The 19,161-nt window shown below is 38.1% G+C and overlaps 1 protein-coding gene across 2 annotated transcripts in view; it reads right to left on the minus strand.

The window, feature by feature from the left end:
• Nucleotides 1–19,161, minus strand: part of LOC106872381 (forkhead-associated domain-containing protein 1) — a 52,498-nt gene that overhangs the window by 4,116 nt on the left and 29,221 nt on the right. For both annotated transcript variants that reach the window (XM_014919370.3, XM_014919361.3), the window contains exons 14-23: nt 18,122–18,202; nt 16,448–16,694; nt 12,485–12,596; nt 10,751–10,857; nt 9,890–10,049; nt 8,184–8,352; nt 4,748–4,802; nt 3,148–3,326; nt 968–1,188; nt 87–138 (exon numbers count right to left, since the gene is read on the minus strand). In XM_014919370.3, coding sequence (XP_014774856.1) covers nt 87–138; nt 968–1,188; nt 3,148–3,326; nt 4,748–4,802; nt 8,184–8,352; nt 9,890–10,049; nt 10,751–10,857; nt 12,485–12,596; nt 16,448–16,694; nt 18,122–18,202 — 1,383 coding nt within the window. The remainder of the gene's footprint in view (nt 1–86; nt 139–967; nt 1,189–3,147; nt 3,327–4,747; nt 4,803–8,183; nt 8,353–9,889; nt 10,050–10,750; nt 10,858–12,484; nt 12,597–16,447; nt 16,695–18,121; nt 18,203–19,161) is intronic.

Here is a 19,161-nt window from a genome sequence, read left to right on the forward strand (position 1 = left end):
TGGAACAAAACAGACTTGTAACAAGTTAAGTGATAAAGAGAGGGTTATAGTACTAGACATTTTAAGTAGGAAATAGAATATCTCACTGTTAGACTGTCTGCTTCTCGATTTTTCTTTACAGCAAGTTCCTCTGCTTTCCTGTTAAGTAAAGAATAAAAGAATAACTGAAGAGAATATAAAACTAATAGAATGACTCAATGAATGTGTAGTGTAGAATAACGTAATGAGTTTAAATATAAAGTAAGAGAATGAGTGTGTAGTGCAGAACAATAGAATGTGAGTAAATTATAAAACTAACAATGACAGAACGTTTAGCAACCTTAACTATCAGAGACCACAGAATGAAGAGAAGGAAGAAAAAGAGGATGGGGAGGAAGGAGAAGAGGGGAGAAGGAAGAGGAGGACAGAGAAAAAGAGGACGAGGAAGAGAAATCAGAAGAAGAAGACGAGGAGGAGAAAGAAAAGATGATGAGAAGAAGAGAATTATTAGTTATTAGTGTAGTGTAGAAGGCAACAGAAGAGAAGCTGTGGGACCTGGAGTGATGCCAAGGGGTTTGTGGAAGAGAATCAGTGATGACAATTGCTTATTTTGGTCATAACAGAGAGAATGAATGATGGGTAGTTTACAAAATTCAGTGGCACACCTGAACTAAAAATATAACTAAAAGTATAGGGGAAAAAATTATATTCAGGTTACACTGCGGCACACTAGTGTGCTACTGGTTGTGGAGCACTGTGTTAGATGATTCGCATTTGTGTGACTGTGCTTTTAGCACCATACGTCTATGAGACATCGTCTCAAGATGAGTGCCACAGAAAAGCAGCAGCATTCTGACAATACATCCATAGGATATAAAACTACATGTGCACAACCAACAACAACAAGAACTACATCCATGACTACAATCTCAACAACAATTACATCTAAAACAAAAAAAACACTACAACGGTAACTACATCATCTTACCGAAGCTGGCCCAAACTTCCTTCATAGTCTTGCAACAATTCCTGTTTCCGTTCCAACTGTTGTCGAAGATTCTGAATTTTCTGAAGAAGTTGTTGGCAAATCTCTTTTCTCTTTAGAATGACATTGTCCCTTTCATCTTGTGAGATGTGGGCAACAGACTGTAACCCCAAGTTGCCTTTCATTTCAAATGAACTCAGCAGGTTTTTCAACAGAAATAAGAACTGGTAGAAATATAGTTTTGAAAAACAGAGAGAAAAAATATATACATATATATATATATATATATATATATATATATATATATATATAGGAAAATGAAGAATAAGGCAGAATGCTAAACTGGAAGCATATTTTAATAAAGATTTCTAACCGGCTTTCATTGCATAGCAAATTTTCAAGAAGAGGGAGAATGAAAATGTTTTTTACAAAGAAGTACAAAATGAAGAAAATAATATATAAAAAAAATAATATATAAAAAAATAAATATACCAATACATTATATTGTCTTTGAGCTTTTGAAGTTCAATGGTAATCCATGTATATAATGGTTGGAAAAATGAGGATGCATGACAATTGAGAGTTGTGTTAGGTTATAAAAAAAGAGAAAAGTTTGTGTTAAGCAGGAAGTGTGGTGTCAAAACAGGAAGTGTGTGTAAGGGGAGACAAATGTTTTTAGTTGGAGTTCATAACTCCAACTAAAAACATTTGTCTCCCCTTACACACACTTCCTGTTTTGACACCACATTTCCTGCTTAACACAAACTTTAAACTCCTGTTCTCTTTTTTTAAAACCTAACACAACTCTCAATTCTCATGCATCCTCATTTTTCCAACCATTATATACATGGATTACCATTGAACTTCAAAAGCTCAAAGACAATATAATGTACTGGTATATTTATTTTTTTATATATTATTTTTTTTATATATTATTTTCTTCATTTTGTACTTCTTTGTAAAAAACATTTTCATTCTCCTTCTTGAAAATTTGCTTCACAATGAAAGCCGTTTAGAAATCTTTATTAAAATATGCTTCCAGTTTAGCATTCTGCCTTATTCTTCATTTTCCTATTATTTCTCCACGTGCGGTTAACACAACCCCACTATTTACTGACTTATATATATATATATATATATATATTGCAGATGTACTTGGGTAGCAAGTGACCTGATCTGAGATCGTGTGCTGGAACAAAAACAATTGCAGCGTGGAAGGTGTTTATAAGCCATTTAAAATAACACACAAAATCCGTTAGATTCACTTCAACATTTAAATTTAATTTGTCAAAATATTTTCGTCGCGGTCTCAAAGCGACGAAAATATTTTGACAAATTAAATTTAAATGTTGAAGTGAATCTAACGGATTTTGTGTGTTATTTTAAATGGCTTATAAACACCTTCCACGCTGCAATTGTTTATATATATATATATATATATATATATGTACAGGTGCAGGCATGGCTGTGTGGTAAGAAGTTTGGTTCCCAGCCCAATCGTTCCTGGTTCAGTCCCAATGTGCAGCACCTTGGGCAAGTGTTTTCTACTAAGGCCTTGGGCTGACCAAAGCCTTGTGAGTGGATTTTGATAGACAGAAACTGAAGGAAACCTGAAGGCATCCAGTTGTAGAAACCTTGCCAAATCAGATTGGGACCTAGTACAGCTTCCCCAGCTTACCAGTTTTCAGTCAACCCATCTAACCCATGCCAGCATGAAAAGCAGACGTTAAATGATGATGATGATATATATATATATACACACACACACGTGTGGTGTGCGTGTGTGTGTGCTTATGTCTGTGTTAGTCCGCCACCACTGGTGCTGATGTGTCTAGTCCCCATAACTTAATGGTTCAGTAAAAGAGACTAAGTACCAGGCTTAAAAAAACAAATGACTGGCACAAGTGCTTTTTATGTGGAACCAGCACCAGTGCCATTTATGTGGCACCTGCATCAGTTATTTTTATGTGGCACCTGCAACTGTGATTTTTATGTGGCACCAGCACTTCTAACATGGCACCAACATCAATGCTTTTCATGTGGCACCAACACAAGTACTTAAACCTGTCTGCTTCAAAGTATTCATAAACAAACAAAAGGGAAAGAGACAGAGAAACAGGGTAAGAGAGAGAGAGAGAAAGAGAGAGGGAGAGAGACTGTGCAAGAAACCAAGAGTGACTCACCGAGTTTTCACTTGCCTCTAGCGCATTAAGAGTGTCTCTGTGAGAATTCCTCTCTAACTCAGCTTCACAACTGGCAGAAGGGTAATGTTGTTGTAGACAAGAATTGTTGGAGTTGACATTGTCAGGTATTCCGTGATTGTCTTCTTCACGGATCAGCAGAATTTCTTTATTGTCAACAGCTATGTAATAAAAAAAAATTTTTTTTTAAATCCAGTTGCAACAACAGTTATCTATATATTGAAAACAACCTTCCCTAGCTATAACAGTTTGTTCACAGCACCCTATATCATCATCATCATCATCATCATCGTTTAACGTCCGCTTTCCATGCTAGCATGGGTTGGACGATTTGACTGAGGACTGGTGCAACCGGATGGCTACACCAGGCTCCAATCTAATTTGGCAGAGTTTCTACAGCTGGATGCCCTTCCTAACGCCAACCACTCAGAGAGTGTAGTGGGTGCTCTTACGTGTCACCCGCACGAAAACGGCCACGCTCGAAATGGTGTCTTTTATGTGCCACCCGCACAAGAGCCAGTCCAGGGGCACTGGCAACGATCTCGCTCGAAAACCCTACAAGGCCAGTCAGGCGGTACTGGCAACGATCTCACTTGGCTTGCCGGGTCTTCTCACGCACAGCACATTTCCAAAGGTCTCGGTCAGTAGTCATCGCCTCGGTGAGGCCCAATATATATATATATATATATATATATATATCATCATCATCATCATCGTCGTCGTCGTTGTTTAATGTCTGCTTTCCATGCTAGTATGGGTTGGACGATTTGACTGAGGACTAGTGGACCAGGTGGCTACACCAGGTTCCAATCTGATTTGGCAGAGTTTCTACAGCTGGATGCCCTTCCTAATGACAACCACTCCGAGAGTGTAGTGGGTGCTTTTACATGCCACTGGCACGAGGGTCAGTCAGGCGGGTACTGGCAACGGCCACGCTCGAAATGGTGTATTTTACGTATCACCTGCACAAGGGCCAGTCCAGGGGCACTGGCAACGATCTCGCTCGGATGTCTTACTGGCAAAAGCCACGCTCGAAATGGTGTATTACATGTCACCTGCACAGGAGCCAGTCCATCGGCACTGGCAACGTGGCTATGTGACAAGAAACTTGCCTCCCAACCACCTGGTTCATGGTTCAATTCCACTGCGTGACACTTTAGGCAAGTATCTTTTACTATCGCCTCAGGCTGGCCAAAGCCTTGTGAGTGAATTTGGTAGACAGAAACTGAAAGAAGCCTACCATATACATATATCTATGTGTGTGTGTGTGTCTTTGTGTCTGTGTTTGTCCCCCATCACCACGTCTTGACAACTGGTGTCGGTGTGCTTACATCCCTGTGACTTAGTGGTTTGGCAAAAGAGACCAAGTGAATAAGTACCAGGCTTTACAAAAAATAAATAAGTACTGGGGTCAATTCGTTCAACTGAAATTCTTCAAGACAGTACCCCAGCATGGGCACAGTCTAATGACCGAAACAAGTCAGAAATACATGATGTTTATACATGAACATACAATCAAAGAAAGTGCTTTGTGGACGAATATGGCAAAAACAATTTCATGAACTTCAAAAGGTGTACTTACGGAATGGAGATGGTTTTAATTCTTCATTACAGGACTCGCTCTTTTCCGGGATTTCCTTCCCAAAAATTTAAAATAAAATTTATATAGCCAAATATTTTAAACAGTCTTGGTAAACATTTATACAGGTAGATATTTAAAATAGCCTTGTTAAATAACATTTATATAAACTGACATTTTAAATAGTCTTGTTTATTAATGCTTATATAAACGGATATATTAAATAGGCATGCTAAATAACGTTTACATAGAAATATTTGAAATGGTCTTGTTGAATAACATATCTTTAACTTGTTTCAGTCATTAGACTGTGGCCATGTTGGGGCATTACCTCGAAGAATTTTTTGTCAAATGAATCAGCCCTAGCACTTACTTTTTTGTTAAGTATGGTACTTATTCTATCAGTCTCTTTAGCTGAGATGCTAAGTTACAGGGACATAAACACACCAACAGTACTGGGGGACAAAAAAAACAAACACATCTATTTATTTAAATATATATATATATATATATATATATATATATCCACACACACACACACACATGATGGGCTTCTTTCTACCAAATCCACAGATACATGATGGGCTTCTTTTTACCAGAGCCACTCACAAGGCTTTGGTTGGCCTGAGGCTATAGTAGAAGACACTTGTCCAAGGTGCCACGCAGTGGGACTGAACCCGGAACCATGTAGTTAGAAAGCAAGCTTCTTAACACACAGCCATGTCTGCGCCTCTATCGACAGATATTTTAAATACTCCTGATAAATAACATTTATATAGACAAACATTTTAAACAGGCCTATTAAATAACATCTATATGGATATACATTTTAAATAATCTCATTAAATGACATTTATATAAACAGATACTTTAAATATTCTCTTTAATAGCATTTATATACAAATATCTTAAATAGTCCTGTTAAATAAAATATATGTGAAAATTGATATTTTGAATAGTTCTGTTACATAACATTTATATAAACAGAATATTTTAAATATTTAGTCAACCTTTTCACTGTCAAATTAAATTTCATAGTGATTCCAGTAACAATGTTAAATATCTACCAAAAACTAGAATTTGTATTTTCTGCATGTTACATTACCTCATTTAACTTGACATATCTCAACAGAAAATAGTTTCAAACATCACGTTCCTGAACAAAAGATAGATTGAAATATAAAACTGTTTTCCACTAATGAAATTATCATTAGATATATCTGATTTCCACAATAGAAGGGTTAAACGACACTTATATAGACACAGATTGTAAATAGTTTTGCTAAATAACAATTATATAGACCAGTGTTCTTCGGAGGCGCAATGGTCCAGTGGTTAGGGCAGCGGACTCGCAGTCATAGGGTCGCGGTTTTTATAATTGCAACTAAGTGCTGCAGTCAAAAACAATTGCTATGCACCTTTAAGTATGGAAGCCCAGCATGGAAAAACCACCTGAAAGCAAACATACAATCTATATTTTGTGTCTATAGATGCAAAAATTGACTTTCTATTCTTCAATCCCTTATGGACATTTGTGAATATGGACTTCATAAATTATCCATAAAATTCCTCTTTGCATGTCCTTAAAATTTCCATTACAACACTATTTTCCAGTTAATTGCAACAAACTAGACACAATATACTGTTTATCTTAACCTTTTCTTCCATTTTTATGTTTACTCGGAACCTCTTTTGTTTCCCCTTTTCATTTTTATTCTGTTTGCACATTTGCTTTACATACTTTCTAACAAATTCACCAATACCGTCTTTTTTGTGTGCAAACAGCAATGCAAATATAGACATGTTCTTCTCTGGCATTTTGTACATTTTTCGCACATTCACCTGCACACACATAAATATGACAACAGCTGGCACTTTTATTTGTTCTGCTGATAGTAACTTTTTCCCCCTGCAAACTAGTTCATGTTGAATACATGTCTTGCAGCACATGTGCAAGCTTCACAAGATAGCAATATTCAATGTACTGCAGTCCACCTTCTCAACACCACTCCATTCATAACCTGAAGACCCACATACAAATTTCAATAAGTACATTTTCATATGCATGTCTTTATATCATCCATAATGCATTCACTCACGTCATGTATTTTCTAGCACTTCATTCACTTTCACTTTCTGTTTCTTCACATAAATGCTATTATTGTCTTTGAGCCCTCAACTTTTATTGCATTTTCTTCTTCACCTTTAAACACTGAGTTGCAACACACATTTATCTGATACAACACATTAACCCTAGTACTTGTGCCTTCATTAACTATTCTCAAATCTGTGCTAACGCCAAGTTCCAACTCCCAATGTTTCTTCTCTCAATTAGCAACAGTTCACATTGAACTACTTCAATTTTTATTGGCTATTGATCTTACCACACAACTTAACTTAACCAGACTTATTCAGGGCTTGCCATATATTCCTGATATTTCAATAAGAAACCAGACTACACTTCCTGCACTGCTTCTTTAGGCCATTTTATCATCTTTCATCTGTACATCTCATTCTGGTCATAGGGTACATAGACAAAGTTTACTTGATTCTGTGTATCCAGTATATCTTCAGGAAATGATAATACCATTTCTCTGAAGATTTTCTGACGAAGAATTCCTAATACCGAAATACTGAAATACAAGGTAAAAGTACAAACCATTGTCTTGTATTATTTCTTATAATTTGAACTGCTCTGGCTTTTGAAATAAATTAAAAACATTTATCTATATCAGATAATGCTTCATGCAAACTGTTAAGATATCAACGTATCTAGCTGACAGAATCATTACTGGGTGGGGGGGATGCTTAGCGGCAATTCTTGTGACCTTACATTCTGAGTTCAAATGCCGCCAGGATTAACTTAACCTTTTGTCCTTTCGGGGTTGATAAAATAAATACCAGTTGAATACTGGGGTCAATATAATTAATTTATCTCCCCCCCCCTAAAATTTCTGGCCTTGTGTCAAAGTTTGAAAGCAATAACAAGAGATATTAAGGTGTTGAGTTAGCAGAATCGTTACTGCGTCGGGGAAAATGCTTAGTGGCAATTCTTCAAATGCTGCAAGGTCAAATTTGCCTTTCATCTTTACAGGATCAATAAAATAAGTACCAGTTGAACACTGGGGTCGATGTAATTAACTTATCTCCCCCCACCCCACGCAAAAAAAAATTGTTGCCCTTGTGCCAAAATTTGAAAGCAATGATTAGAGATGTCTTAAATGTGAATTAAATAATTACAAAACATATTTGCCTCTTTATTGAATAATCAGGAAAGGTATATTTTAGTTAAACTACAGAAAAATTGAATTTATTTGGTGATAAAGGGAGAAGACAACATCTATGTAAGGTGATCGGTTGGCCTATCGTATGTCGCTGCGGTTGTGTCGTGTACATGGCACACATATGCACACTAACGCTACGTGGAAGCCCAACTTACATTCTTCGATTGCTCGCCACCATCAAAACAACAACAATGTGTATGGAAACTAGGTTCACTGCGAAACCTTTGTTGTTGTTTTCCGCTAACAAATTCCCTCAGAAGTCTTATCTGCTTGGACAGATCGTCATTGGTTTTCTCTTTGCTTACTGCTGCTGTCCGCACTGCCCTGTCCAAACAAAACAAAAATCAAAAAAAAAAAAAAAAAAAAAAACAGCCATTAAAACCAGAATCAGATGGAGAAGGGAGGGAGTAGAAAGAAAGTGGGGGGGGGGGGGCTGCGAATGATAAAAAAAAATAATAAATTACATCGTCATCATTTGTCATCACTGAACATCCATTTTTCCATGCTGGCATCAAGCCATAAGAACCCTTACCAAAACAAGACATTGGAGCTTGATGTAGTGCCCCCCCCCCCCCCCACAAGCTAGTTGGATTTTGTGAAACTATTCAACCCATACCAGCACAAATGATTGATAATGATGATGATGATGATGATGACGATGACGACGACGACGACGACGACGATGACAATGATGATGATGGTGATGACACCGATCATGATGATGATGACAATGTTAAGGAGGAGGAGGAAGGAGGAGGAGAGGCCAAGACAGAAATGGGTTTTAGGCGGTGAGCTGGCAGAAACGTTAGCACGCCGGGTGAAATGCTTAGCGGTATTTCGTCTGCCGTTACGTTCTGAGTTCAAATTCCACCGAGGTCGACTTTGCCTTTCATCCTTTCGGGGTCGATAAATTAAGTACCAGTTACGCACTGGGGTTGATGTAATCGACTTAATCCCTTTGTCTGTCCTTGTTTGTCCCCTCTATGTTTAGCCCCTTGTGGGCAATAAAGAAATAAGAAATGGGTTTTAGAAATTAAGTGTATGCTAAGGTCTGGGAAGATGAATGGAAGGAAGAAAGCCTGCCAAATGTTGACCTGTAAGCGGGTCCAGCTACAAGAATAGATAGCACCCTAGTAGTTGAAGCAATTAAGGATATGAAGTCATATCAGGAATCACTGCTGTGATGCTTAAAACTTCTGGTAGTATGAGTTATGGTCTAGTCACCTGTATTGTAAACGAGGTAGTTCACGAAAGAGTCATACCCCAATTACTGGCATAGCAACACCATAGTGCTACCTAACTGGCTCCCCGTGCTGGTGGCACGTAAAAAGCACCATCCGAATGTGGTCGATACCTGTTGGAATAAACAGGTATTGGTTGGTGATGATAGAAAGGGCATCCATTCCGCAGAAAGCCTGCCTCAAATAAACTCCTTCTGACCCATTCAAGCATGGAAAAATGCATGTTGAAATAACAATGATGATGATGGTGATAAGACAAAGTGAAGAGAGAAGAAACAAAAATATGAAATGTAATTCTGGGGTTGAGATAGTAAGGAGAATTAAGGGGTCATTGCAATATCAGTAGGATGTTATTCAAGTATAAGTGTGCTATTTCTTTACTACCCACAAGGGGCTACACACAGAGGGGACAAACAAGGACAGACAAACGGATTCAGTCGATTATATCGACCCCAGTTCATAACTGGTACTTATTTAATCGACCCCGAAAGGATGAAAGGCAAAGTCGACCTCGGCGGAATTTGAACTCAGAACGTAGCGGCAGACGAAATACCGCTAAGCATTTCGCCCGGTGTGCTAACGTTTCTGCCAGCTCAAGTATAAGTGTGCTTGCTACTCACTCCAGTTCCATTTGTAATTTCAAGATGGCTTCCTTCTTAGCTTCAATCTCTCTAGATAATGCAGCATACTTTTCCTTCATAGCTATCATCTCCTGCATATGTCTGTTAACGGATTGCCTACTTAATTCTATCTCTTCTTTATTATCTTCACTTAGTTCACCTGTACAATGGCATAAACAGTAGTTGCAGAATTAGTAGTAGCAACAGCACAAGTAGTAGTAGTCGAGGTATATATAGGTATGCCTATATATATATATATATATATATATATATATATATATATATATATATATTACTCTTTTACTCTTTTACTTGTTTCAGTCATTTGACTGCGGCCATGCTGGAGCACCGCCTTTAGTCGAATCAAATCGACCCCAGGACTTATTCTTTGTAAGCCTAGTACTTATTCTATCGGTCTCTTTTTGCCGAACCGCTAAGTTACGGGGACCTAAACACACCAGCATCGGTTGTCAAGCGATGTTGGGGGGACAAACACAGATACACAACATATACACACATACATATATATATACATATATACGACGGGCTTCTTTCAGTTTCCGTCTACCAAATCCACTCACAAAGCTTTGGTCAGCCCGATATATACATATATATATATACACACATAAATATCGAACGAGAATGAGTGCTCAACACCACATTGCTTGTGTATTAATCCAAAATGAAGACAAACACCAATTTTTCAATGTGAATGGCTTGAATAATTGTTATGAATCTCCTTAATATGAAACCAATGGTAGCCTTAATACACAAATAAAGGGGTCCATCCAAGTAATATAGTAATTAAAGGGGTCCAAAGGCAAAAAATGGTTGAGAAGCACTGATTTAAAAGAATCTCACCTGCCATGTCAGACAAACGAGCATAAGCTTCAACAATATCACGACGCTGCTTAACAATTATATTGTCTTTCTCTTGTAAAACATGTTTTAACTGAAGAATTTCTGCTCTGGAAGACAAAAATAAATAAATAAATGAATAAATAAATAAAACAAGTTTTACTTTTACTTCTTAGCAGCACAATTCAAGGAATTCTCTAAACAAAAATTAATCATAATAATAATTCTTTCCAATTGTGATACAATGCTAGCAATTTTAGTTGGATCGCATCAAGCCCCAGTGCTCAGCTGGTATTTTATTTCATTGACACTAAAAGGATAAGTATGCAAAGTTGACCTTGGTAGAATCTGAACTTGGAACACAGAGACAGACAAAATGTTGCTAAACGTTTTGTCCAATGGACTAACGATTGTGCAAGTTCACTGATGATGGTGACACAGAAAGACACCGATTGTATTCTTGGAGTGGTTGGCATCAGGAAGGACATACAACTGTAGAAACCATGCCAAATCAGGCTGGAACCTGGTGCAGCTCTCTGGTTTACCAGTTTCAGTCTAGCCCATGCAGACGCTAAATGATGACAATGATGATGATGAGGGTTTCAAATACTGGCAGAAGATCAGCAATTTCTAGGAGAAGAGGAAGTTGATTATATCAACCCCCACCCCAATGCTCAACAGGATACTTATTTCATCGACCCTAAAAGGATGAAAGAAGAAGTTGACCTCGGTGGGATTTGAACTCAGGAAATAAAGAGCCAGACAAAATATTGCTGAGCATTTTATCCAATATATCAATGATTCTACAAGCTCATCATCTTAATGTAGCTTTTAGTGTCTGAATATGCCAAAAGAGGTTTTGCCAATTTTGCTCAGGAAATCGAACTTCTGAAAATGCTGAAAAAGCTGAGGAAAATCCAAAGTAAACTGAATGAGAATCAGCAAAACAAAATCATAAAACACTTTCATGAACTAAGAGAAGAGTCTAAACTTGGTCAGTAAGTCCCCCTCATCTGACATCTTCTCAGCTTAATCAAAGAGTTGCCCTCTGCTCATCATTGAAAAATATAGATTTGCTACTGAACCATTCCTCAGTAGAATCATCACAAGTGATGAAATGTAGGTTCTCTATAAAAAATATCCAATGCAAACGACAATCGTTGGCACCCAATGAAAATTAGAGAATCCATCCCCTGATTATTAGGGTAGATGTGATGAATGGAAAAATGGTGAGGATGATGGAAGACAGGGTTAGGAGCAGTGGAAGCAGAAATGGAGGCAAAGATGGTAAAAAGTGCAGGTGGTGGTGGGTGCAGGTGCTGAATGTAAAGAGAGTGGTGGTTACAGATAGAGATGGTGAAGGCAGAGATTGGTTGTGAAGAGTCAAGTTGGCTTATACCAACCATGATTATTAAGCAGATCCAAAATCAAAAGTATTCTGAACATGACCATTCCCTCAGAGGGTACTTTATCCAATGTACCCTATCTTTTTTTAAGATAGTAGGGATACAATGTCCATTCCCACAATGGGTACATTATCTAATGTACCCTCACCCTATCTTTTTTCAAGATGGTGGTGGAGTAATTTCAGAAAGATCTGGCTGCTATTTCTAGCACATCAAGTGACCACAAAGAGGCTGTCTTGGCTCATGATGAAGGTAGAGTTAGTGGAGAATAGAGAGAGTGGGGACAGAGTTGCTGGAGGCTGGAGTAGGAATTGATATTGCAAAAATTTACCTAAGAGCAGCAATTTCTCTTTCCAGTTCTAAGACCGCCTGAGGAGGTTTTTGAATGATAATCTTCGGTTTGAGTGGTAATGATGCATTTGCTGGTAATTTGGTCCTCTCTTCTACAATATTAAATTATAGACAAGGTATTTCAATAAACATTTCTGATATTTATTATACTTTATAATAATGTTTATTAAATAAGATGGTTTGGAAACCATGTTAGTTCTCACATTTAGAGGTATTTCAGTGATTTCTTTTTTAACATGGGAGTGATATTAAATATATTAACAATATTACATGGGTTAGGGTAAAAATAAAAATTTAGGTGATATATCAGAGGCAATATTATATCAGAGAGATATTACATGTACATGAAAGAAGTGTTATGATAGTTTATAATAGTATATCCTTTTGATTCAGTACTTCAACACATTATTGACTTTCGGCCTCCTCAATGGGCATGGTTTGATTTGTTATAAAAATGTTATTAGATTCAATAAGAATCTTTTCACTTTTCACGTTTATTAATTTTTCATTTTTTGTTTTTGTTTTATTGAGGGTTAAACAATTTTTTTTTTTTAATGGGAGTGAGATAACCAAAAACTACCATTTTATCAAACTCGAAAGGATGGAAGGTAGAACTTGAACTCAGAACAAAAGGACAGCCAAAATGCCGCTAAGCATTAAGTTCGGAATACCAACGATTTTACCAGCTTACTGCCTTCAATTCGTATATTAACAAAACTGCATTGCACCAAGGGCAATAACTCATATCTCTCCTCTGAGTTTTACTTAATTGTAATTAAGCGATACCCTAGGGTGTTATACCTTAAATTTGTAATTAGAGGTAGTATTGAAATAATTATAGAATCAGGCATGACTGTGTGGTAAAATTTTAGTTCCCTACCACATGGTTCCAGGTTCAGTTCTTTCGTGTGGCACCCTGAACAAGTATCTTCTACTATAGCCCTAGGCTGATTAAAGCCTTCTTATTTAGAACAGAGAAACTGAAAGAAGCTCATCGTGTATATATATATGTTGTGTGTGTATCGTCGTCATCACCATAATTTAACATCTGTTTTCCATGCTGGCACAGGTTTGACAGGCGCTGGTAAGGTTCGGAACCGCACCAGGCTCCTCCACTGTCTGTTCTGTATGCCCTTCCTAACGCCAATCACTTTACAGATTGCACTGTGTGCTTTTTACACACGCGGGCATACATAAATATATATCTGTGTTTGTCACCCATTACCGTTTGACAACAGGTGTCGGTTTGTTTACGTCCCTGTAACCTATGATTCGGTAAAAGTCCAACAGAATAAGAACGAAGCTTAAAAAAAGAAAGCACTGGGATCTACTTTTTTTTTTCGATTAAATCCTTCGTGGTGGTGCCCCAGCATGACCGCAGTCTCGTGGCTGAAACAAGCAAAAGATTATGGTTAATATATAGTTTAAGTGCCGGTCACGAAAACAAACCAAAAAAAAAACTATATATTAGGAGTCACCAACCACATGGTTCCGGGTTCAGTCCCACTGTGTGGCACCTTGTGCAAGTGTCTTCTACTATAGCCTCGGGCCGACCAAAGCCTTGGGAGTGGATTTGGTAGACGGAAACTGAAAGAAGCCCGTCGTATATATGTATATATATATGTATGTGTGTGTATATGTTTGTGTGTCTGTGTTTGTCCCCCCAACATCGCTTGACAACCGATGCTGGTGTTTACGTCCCCGTAACTTAGCGGTTCGGCAAAAGAGTCCAATAGAATAAGTACTAGGCTTACAAAGAATAAGTCCTGGGGTCGATTTGCTCGACTAAAGGCGGTGCTCCAGCATGGCCACAGTCAAATGACTGAAACAAGTAAAAGAGTAAAGAGTATTAACCAAGATTATATATATCTTTCTCTTGTATTACTTATGTCAGATGCCAAAATCTTTGAATATACCGCAATAAACTAAGAGGAATAAAATGTTACACAAGCCACACACACGATACAAGAACACAACAAATGTCATTAACAGTAAAGAAATGACAGATGGAACTCGGGAGGAACTTCTACACGATACACCATACACATGGAAACATCAGATGAGTAATTTCGTATTTGACGTTCGTAAAATCGAATTTGCTTTAGTTTCAATTCCATTTCAACTCGATTAGCATGTCTTGTGGATGGATGCCTGCTGCTCCTCCTTTTATTGTAAATTCCCAAAGAAATACTTACAGATCAGCAGATAATCAATGAAAGGCATGCAATTACGACTGGCTCGATCTCTGTCAAATTCAGCGATTTATATTGCTTGATGTACCCGCCGTGGATTGTTGAAGCATTTTCACATGTGCCTAGAGCAAAACTCTGTTCAAAATAAGACTATCCTTTTTACTCGCTGTTCGTAGTGTCTACAACTTATAATTATGAAATGCTTTATTGAAATAAACTTTTTGGATCACGATGATTTTACGAACGACAAATAGGAAATTGCCCGATGTTCATTCTAAGAGTTATATGCAAAACTTCTTTCGTTACCTGTCTATATAAATATCAGGCTGGTTGAGTAAGACACACTAGATCAAATTCTACTATCCGTGTGAAATATATATATTTTTTATATTCTTTAAAACCCCGATTAAATAAACATATCGATTGGTTTAATTGGAGAGTTGTAAATAATATAAAATAACCGTCCTACCATATTAGAGAACCAGGGACGAAATCTTGAGAACTAAAGGATTTCTTTCAGTTTCTGTTCGATCGTGTCAGTCAGAGCTTCCTTCGCGTCGCTTTTCTGGTTCTTTTAAACCTCAGGGACGTCACTCAAATTCTTTTTTTTTTGATGATTAGTCTTTGAAAAGACGATGACGTCATTCGACGTCTTCTGCATTGATTGGTCCTCGAAACATCAAGTGACGTCTGAATAAGGTGACAAGCTGGCAGAGTCGTTAGCACGCCGGGAAAAGTGATTAGTGACATTTCGTCCGTCTTTACTTTCTGAGTTCAACTTCCACAGAGGTCGACTTTACCTTTCATTCTTTCGGGGTCGATGAAATAAATACCAGTTGATCACTGGGGGGGGGGGGGTCAATACAATGCATACCAGTTGATCATTGAGATCGATAAAACACGTACCAGTTGTTCACTGGAGTCAGTCTAATCGACTTACTCCCTTCCCCGATATTGTTCTCCTTGTGCCAAAATTTGAAATAATTATATTTAGTCTGAAGGTGGCGAGCTGGCAGAATCGTTAGCATGCCGGGTAAAAGGCTTAGTGACATTCCGTCCGTCTTTGCGTTCTGAGTTCGAATTCCAACGAGGTCAACTTTTACCTTTCATCCTTTCGAGATCCATAAAATAACAGTCAAGTATTGGAGTCGATGAAATCAACTAGCCCACCCCCTCCCTCAAGACTGCAGACTTTGTGCCTGTAGTAGAAAAAATTATGGCTGATGTAAGCACTGTCTCGATATCTATGACTCAAAGGGCCGGCCACACGGTTCCCATGGTGTATAAGTGACCGATATCACAGCATTTACCCTGAACGGGACGCCAGTTCGTCGTAGGGTTACTAATCTTACAGCTGAATTGAATGAAGTAACTTATAAACGAAGTGTTTGCTCGAGAACACAATGCGCACCCGGTCCGGGAATTGGAAACATGATCTTGCGATCATCCTTATAACTAGGCTACACGCTTTCACTGATTGCTGATACGATGAAATAAAAACGACCCAATACATCGCTGGATGACCGCCAAACATTTGATCTCGTTTCAAATTATCCTAGCTGTATGCTGTTTTTCAAGCAAGAAATTTACCCTGGGCAGATATAGCAGTTGTGATGGGATACGAAACACAAATCCGCCCAGTTAGTAATCCGAAGTCTTACTGACTCAATCGACTGTGGTTTTCACCCCCAACAGACATCGTTATTGCTATCACAAACACAAATATACAATGTAATGATGCAAAAATTTACCGTGTAAGTCATCTTGTAGCTGGGTAATTCTATCTGAATATTCCCCATTGAGCTTCTTCGCTTTGCTTAATTTCTCTTCCAAGGAACAAATGGTGATAGAATGTTGCTTTATTTGTTCCCTATATTCAGATATATCCACTTGGCTCTGACTTTTCGTCGTTTGTACATCAGCTTCCAATTGTTCCTTCTCTGATTGGTGTATCTTATGCTGTTCTTCTAATTCACTTTCCAATTGGGTTTTGCAGACCTGTCACAAATACATATCTAGAATGATTTTTTTTTTTTTTTTTTTTACAGCCTTCAAATTATTTTCAGTTTTATTTTATAAATATCCCATGGAAATTAAGATTTGAATTAAATAATTACAGATGTCACACACATGTGTATGATACATATATAATACAAAACCACGTTAAAATACATTCACAAAACCGAAGAAAACAAACATGATCAAAGTAAAAAGAGGAAGAAAGAATTAAGAAACCCCATCAATTCAACACTAAGTTCCTCAATTAGTCACACACAAGGTTCAGCGGAACCTCCTCAAACAAGCCAGCACGCTTGCGGCATTACTGCGGACGATGGCGAAGCCAAGGCGTTGGAATAAACAAGAACCTAATTTTTTACACAAGGCCGGCCTGAAATTTGTGGGGTGGAGACTAGTTGATTGCATCGACCCCCAGCTCTCAAGTATTAATTATTTTATTGACCCATAAAGGAAGAAAAGCAAAAGTGACATCGGTGGAATTTGAACTGAGAACGTAATGAGTCCGAAGAAATAGCTGCATGCGCAATGCAACAGGTGGAGAGAAAGCAATAGCGTCCGACCTCTTTTCTCTCTAGCAGCGGTAGCGACAACACGTATCTCTTTTCTCTCTGGCAGCGGTGCCGACAACACGTATCTCTCAGCTCGATACCGACGTGTGGTCGAAGCTTCCTTGGTATTCTAGCGGCATGCCTATTCACCCAGGAACGAAACGGCTCTACACTAACCTAGAATAAACTATTGATCTGTTGTTACCGTTATCCCTCGTGTTGTTGTATTTCTGGATTTAATGATTAATATAAGAACTGGGGAGAGACGGCCGAGCCGTCATATCTCATCCAATTCTTATAAGTCTGTTAGGTCGCTGCCTTATATAGCTGAGATCTTTTCAATCTCAGAGTCACAGATTTTTTAATTAATTAAAAGAGCCTACATCTTTCACTTTAAAACAAAAGTAAATAAATAAATTAAAAAATCACGGAAATTAACGAACTCAGACGACAGTTCCGTAAGTCAAAACGATCTTTCGTTTTGATTACATTTTATGTCATTTCTAATCCACGTGCGTTTGTTTATGTTTCCGTAAAAGGGTTTTAGGGTTAGGGTTACGGTTACGGTTAGGGACGGAATTCCCTAAATCTAACCCTAAAACCCTTTTACCGAAAGCGACGATCTTGTTCAGAAACATAAACAAACGCACGTGGTTTGCGGCTAATGTTGTTATGATTATAAACTTCTTTGCAAACTGTTAATGAAAATTGTATCCATGGATGTTTATGAATCAGGTGAAACTACAACGTCTACATAGAAAAAAAAATTGATCGGGAAATTTTCGAAAATATGATGGAGTAAAAATGAAAGTAATTATTGCTATATAATGAAAGTAAATGGGGGGGAGAAAGACTTACCTTAAGTTCTTCATTCTGAGACCAAACTTTATTGACTTCTTCTAATCTGTTCTGGGTCTCTTGGTCCTTGGAGTTGATCAGCTGCCATAGAACACAATGGAACAATGTTCAATAGACTGCCAGACATGATTTATCAGAATATAGCTAGATCTTTTTAGTACTGGAGATGCAAATATTTACATCTGATTAGGCAGGAAGGCAAGGATAAAAACAAACATCCGACCACACAGCCACACCTACACAATGGGCTTTGGTCAACCTGGGTCTGTAGCAGAAGTCCAAGGTGCCACACAGTGACAGATTGAACCCTGAGCCATGTATTTGGGAAGCAAACATTCAACCATATAGCCACACCTGTACCTGTATTCATATAGTAAATAGCTATCATGAATCACATGACTGACCAGGGTATCAGATACTGTTACACATCACTAGTCACAATGTGCTTTTTTTGCATTGTTTCAGCCTTCAAATGACGCCACCCTGCTGGGTAGGTAAGCATGCCAACAATACCTATGATCAAAAGAGGGACTGGAGCAATGTGAAACAAAGTGTTTTGCTCAAAAACACAACACATTGTCCAGTCAAGGAATCGAACCCACAGTCTAGCGATTATGAGTGCAACACCCTGACCATTAGGCCACGTGCCTTCACAAATATATATATATATATGTGTGTGTGTGGAGGCGCAATGGCCCAGTGGTTAAGGCAGCGGACTCGCGGTCATAGGATCACAGTTTCGATTCCCAGACCGGGCGTTGTGAGTGTTTATTGAGCGAAAACACCTAAAGCTTTCTCTCACTCTTACTTCCTGTTTCTGTTGTGCCTGTATATCAAAGGGGTCAGCCTTGTCACATTCTGTGTCACGCTGAATATCCCCGAGAAATAAGTTAAGGGTACACGTGTCTGTGGAGTGCTCAGCCACTTGCACGTTAATTTCACGAGCAGGCTGTTTCGTTGATCAGATCAACTGGAACCCTCGATGTCGTAAGCGACAGAGTGCCAACAACATATATATATATATATTTATATATGTATGA

This window comes from Octopus bimaculoides, chromosome 26 (genome assembly GCF_046866305.1).
Source record: "Octopus bimaculoides isolate indiv1 chromosome 26, ASM4686630v1, whole genome shotgun sequence".
Lineage (NCBI taxonomy): Eukaryota > Metazoa > Mollusca > Cephalopoda > Octopoda > Octopodidae > Octopus > Octopus bimaculoides.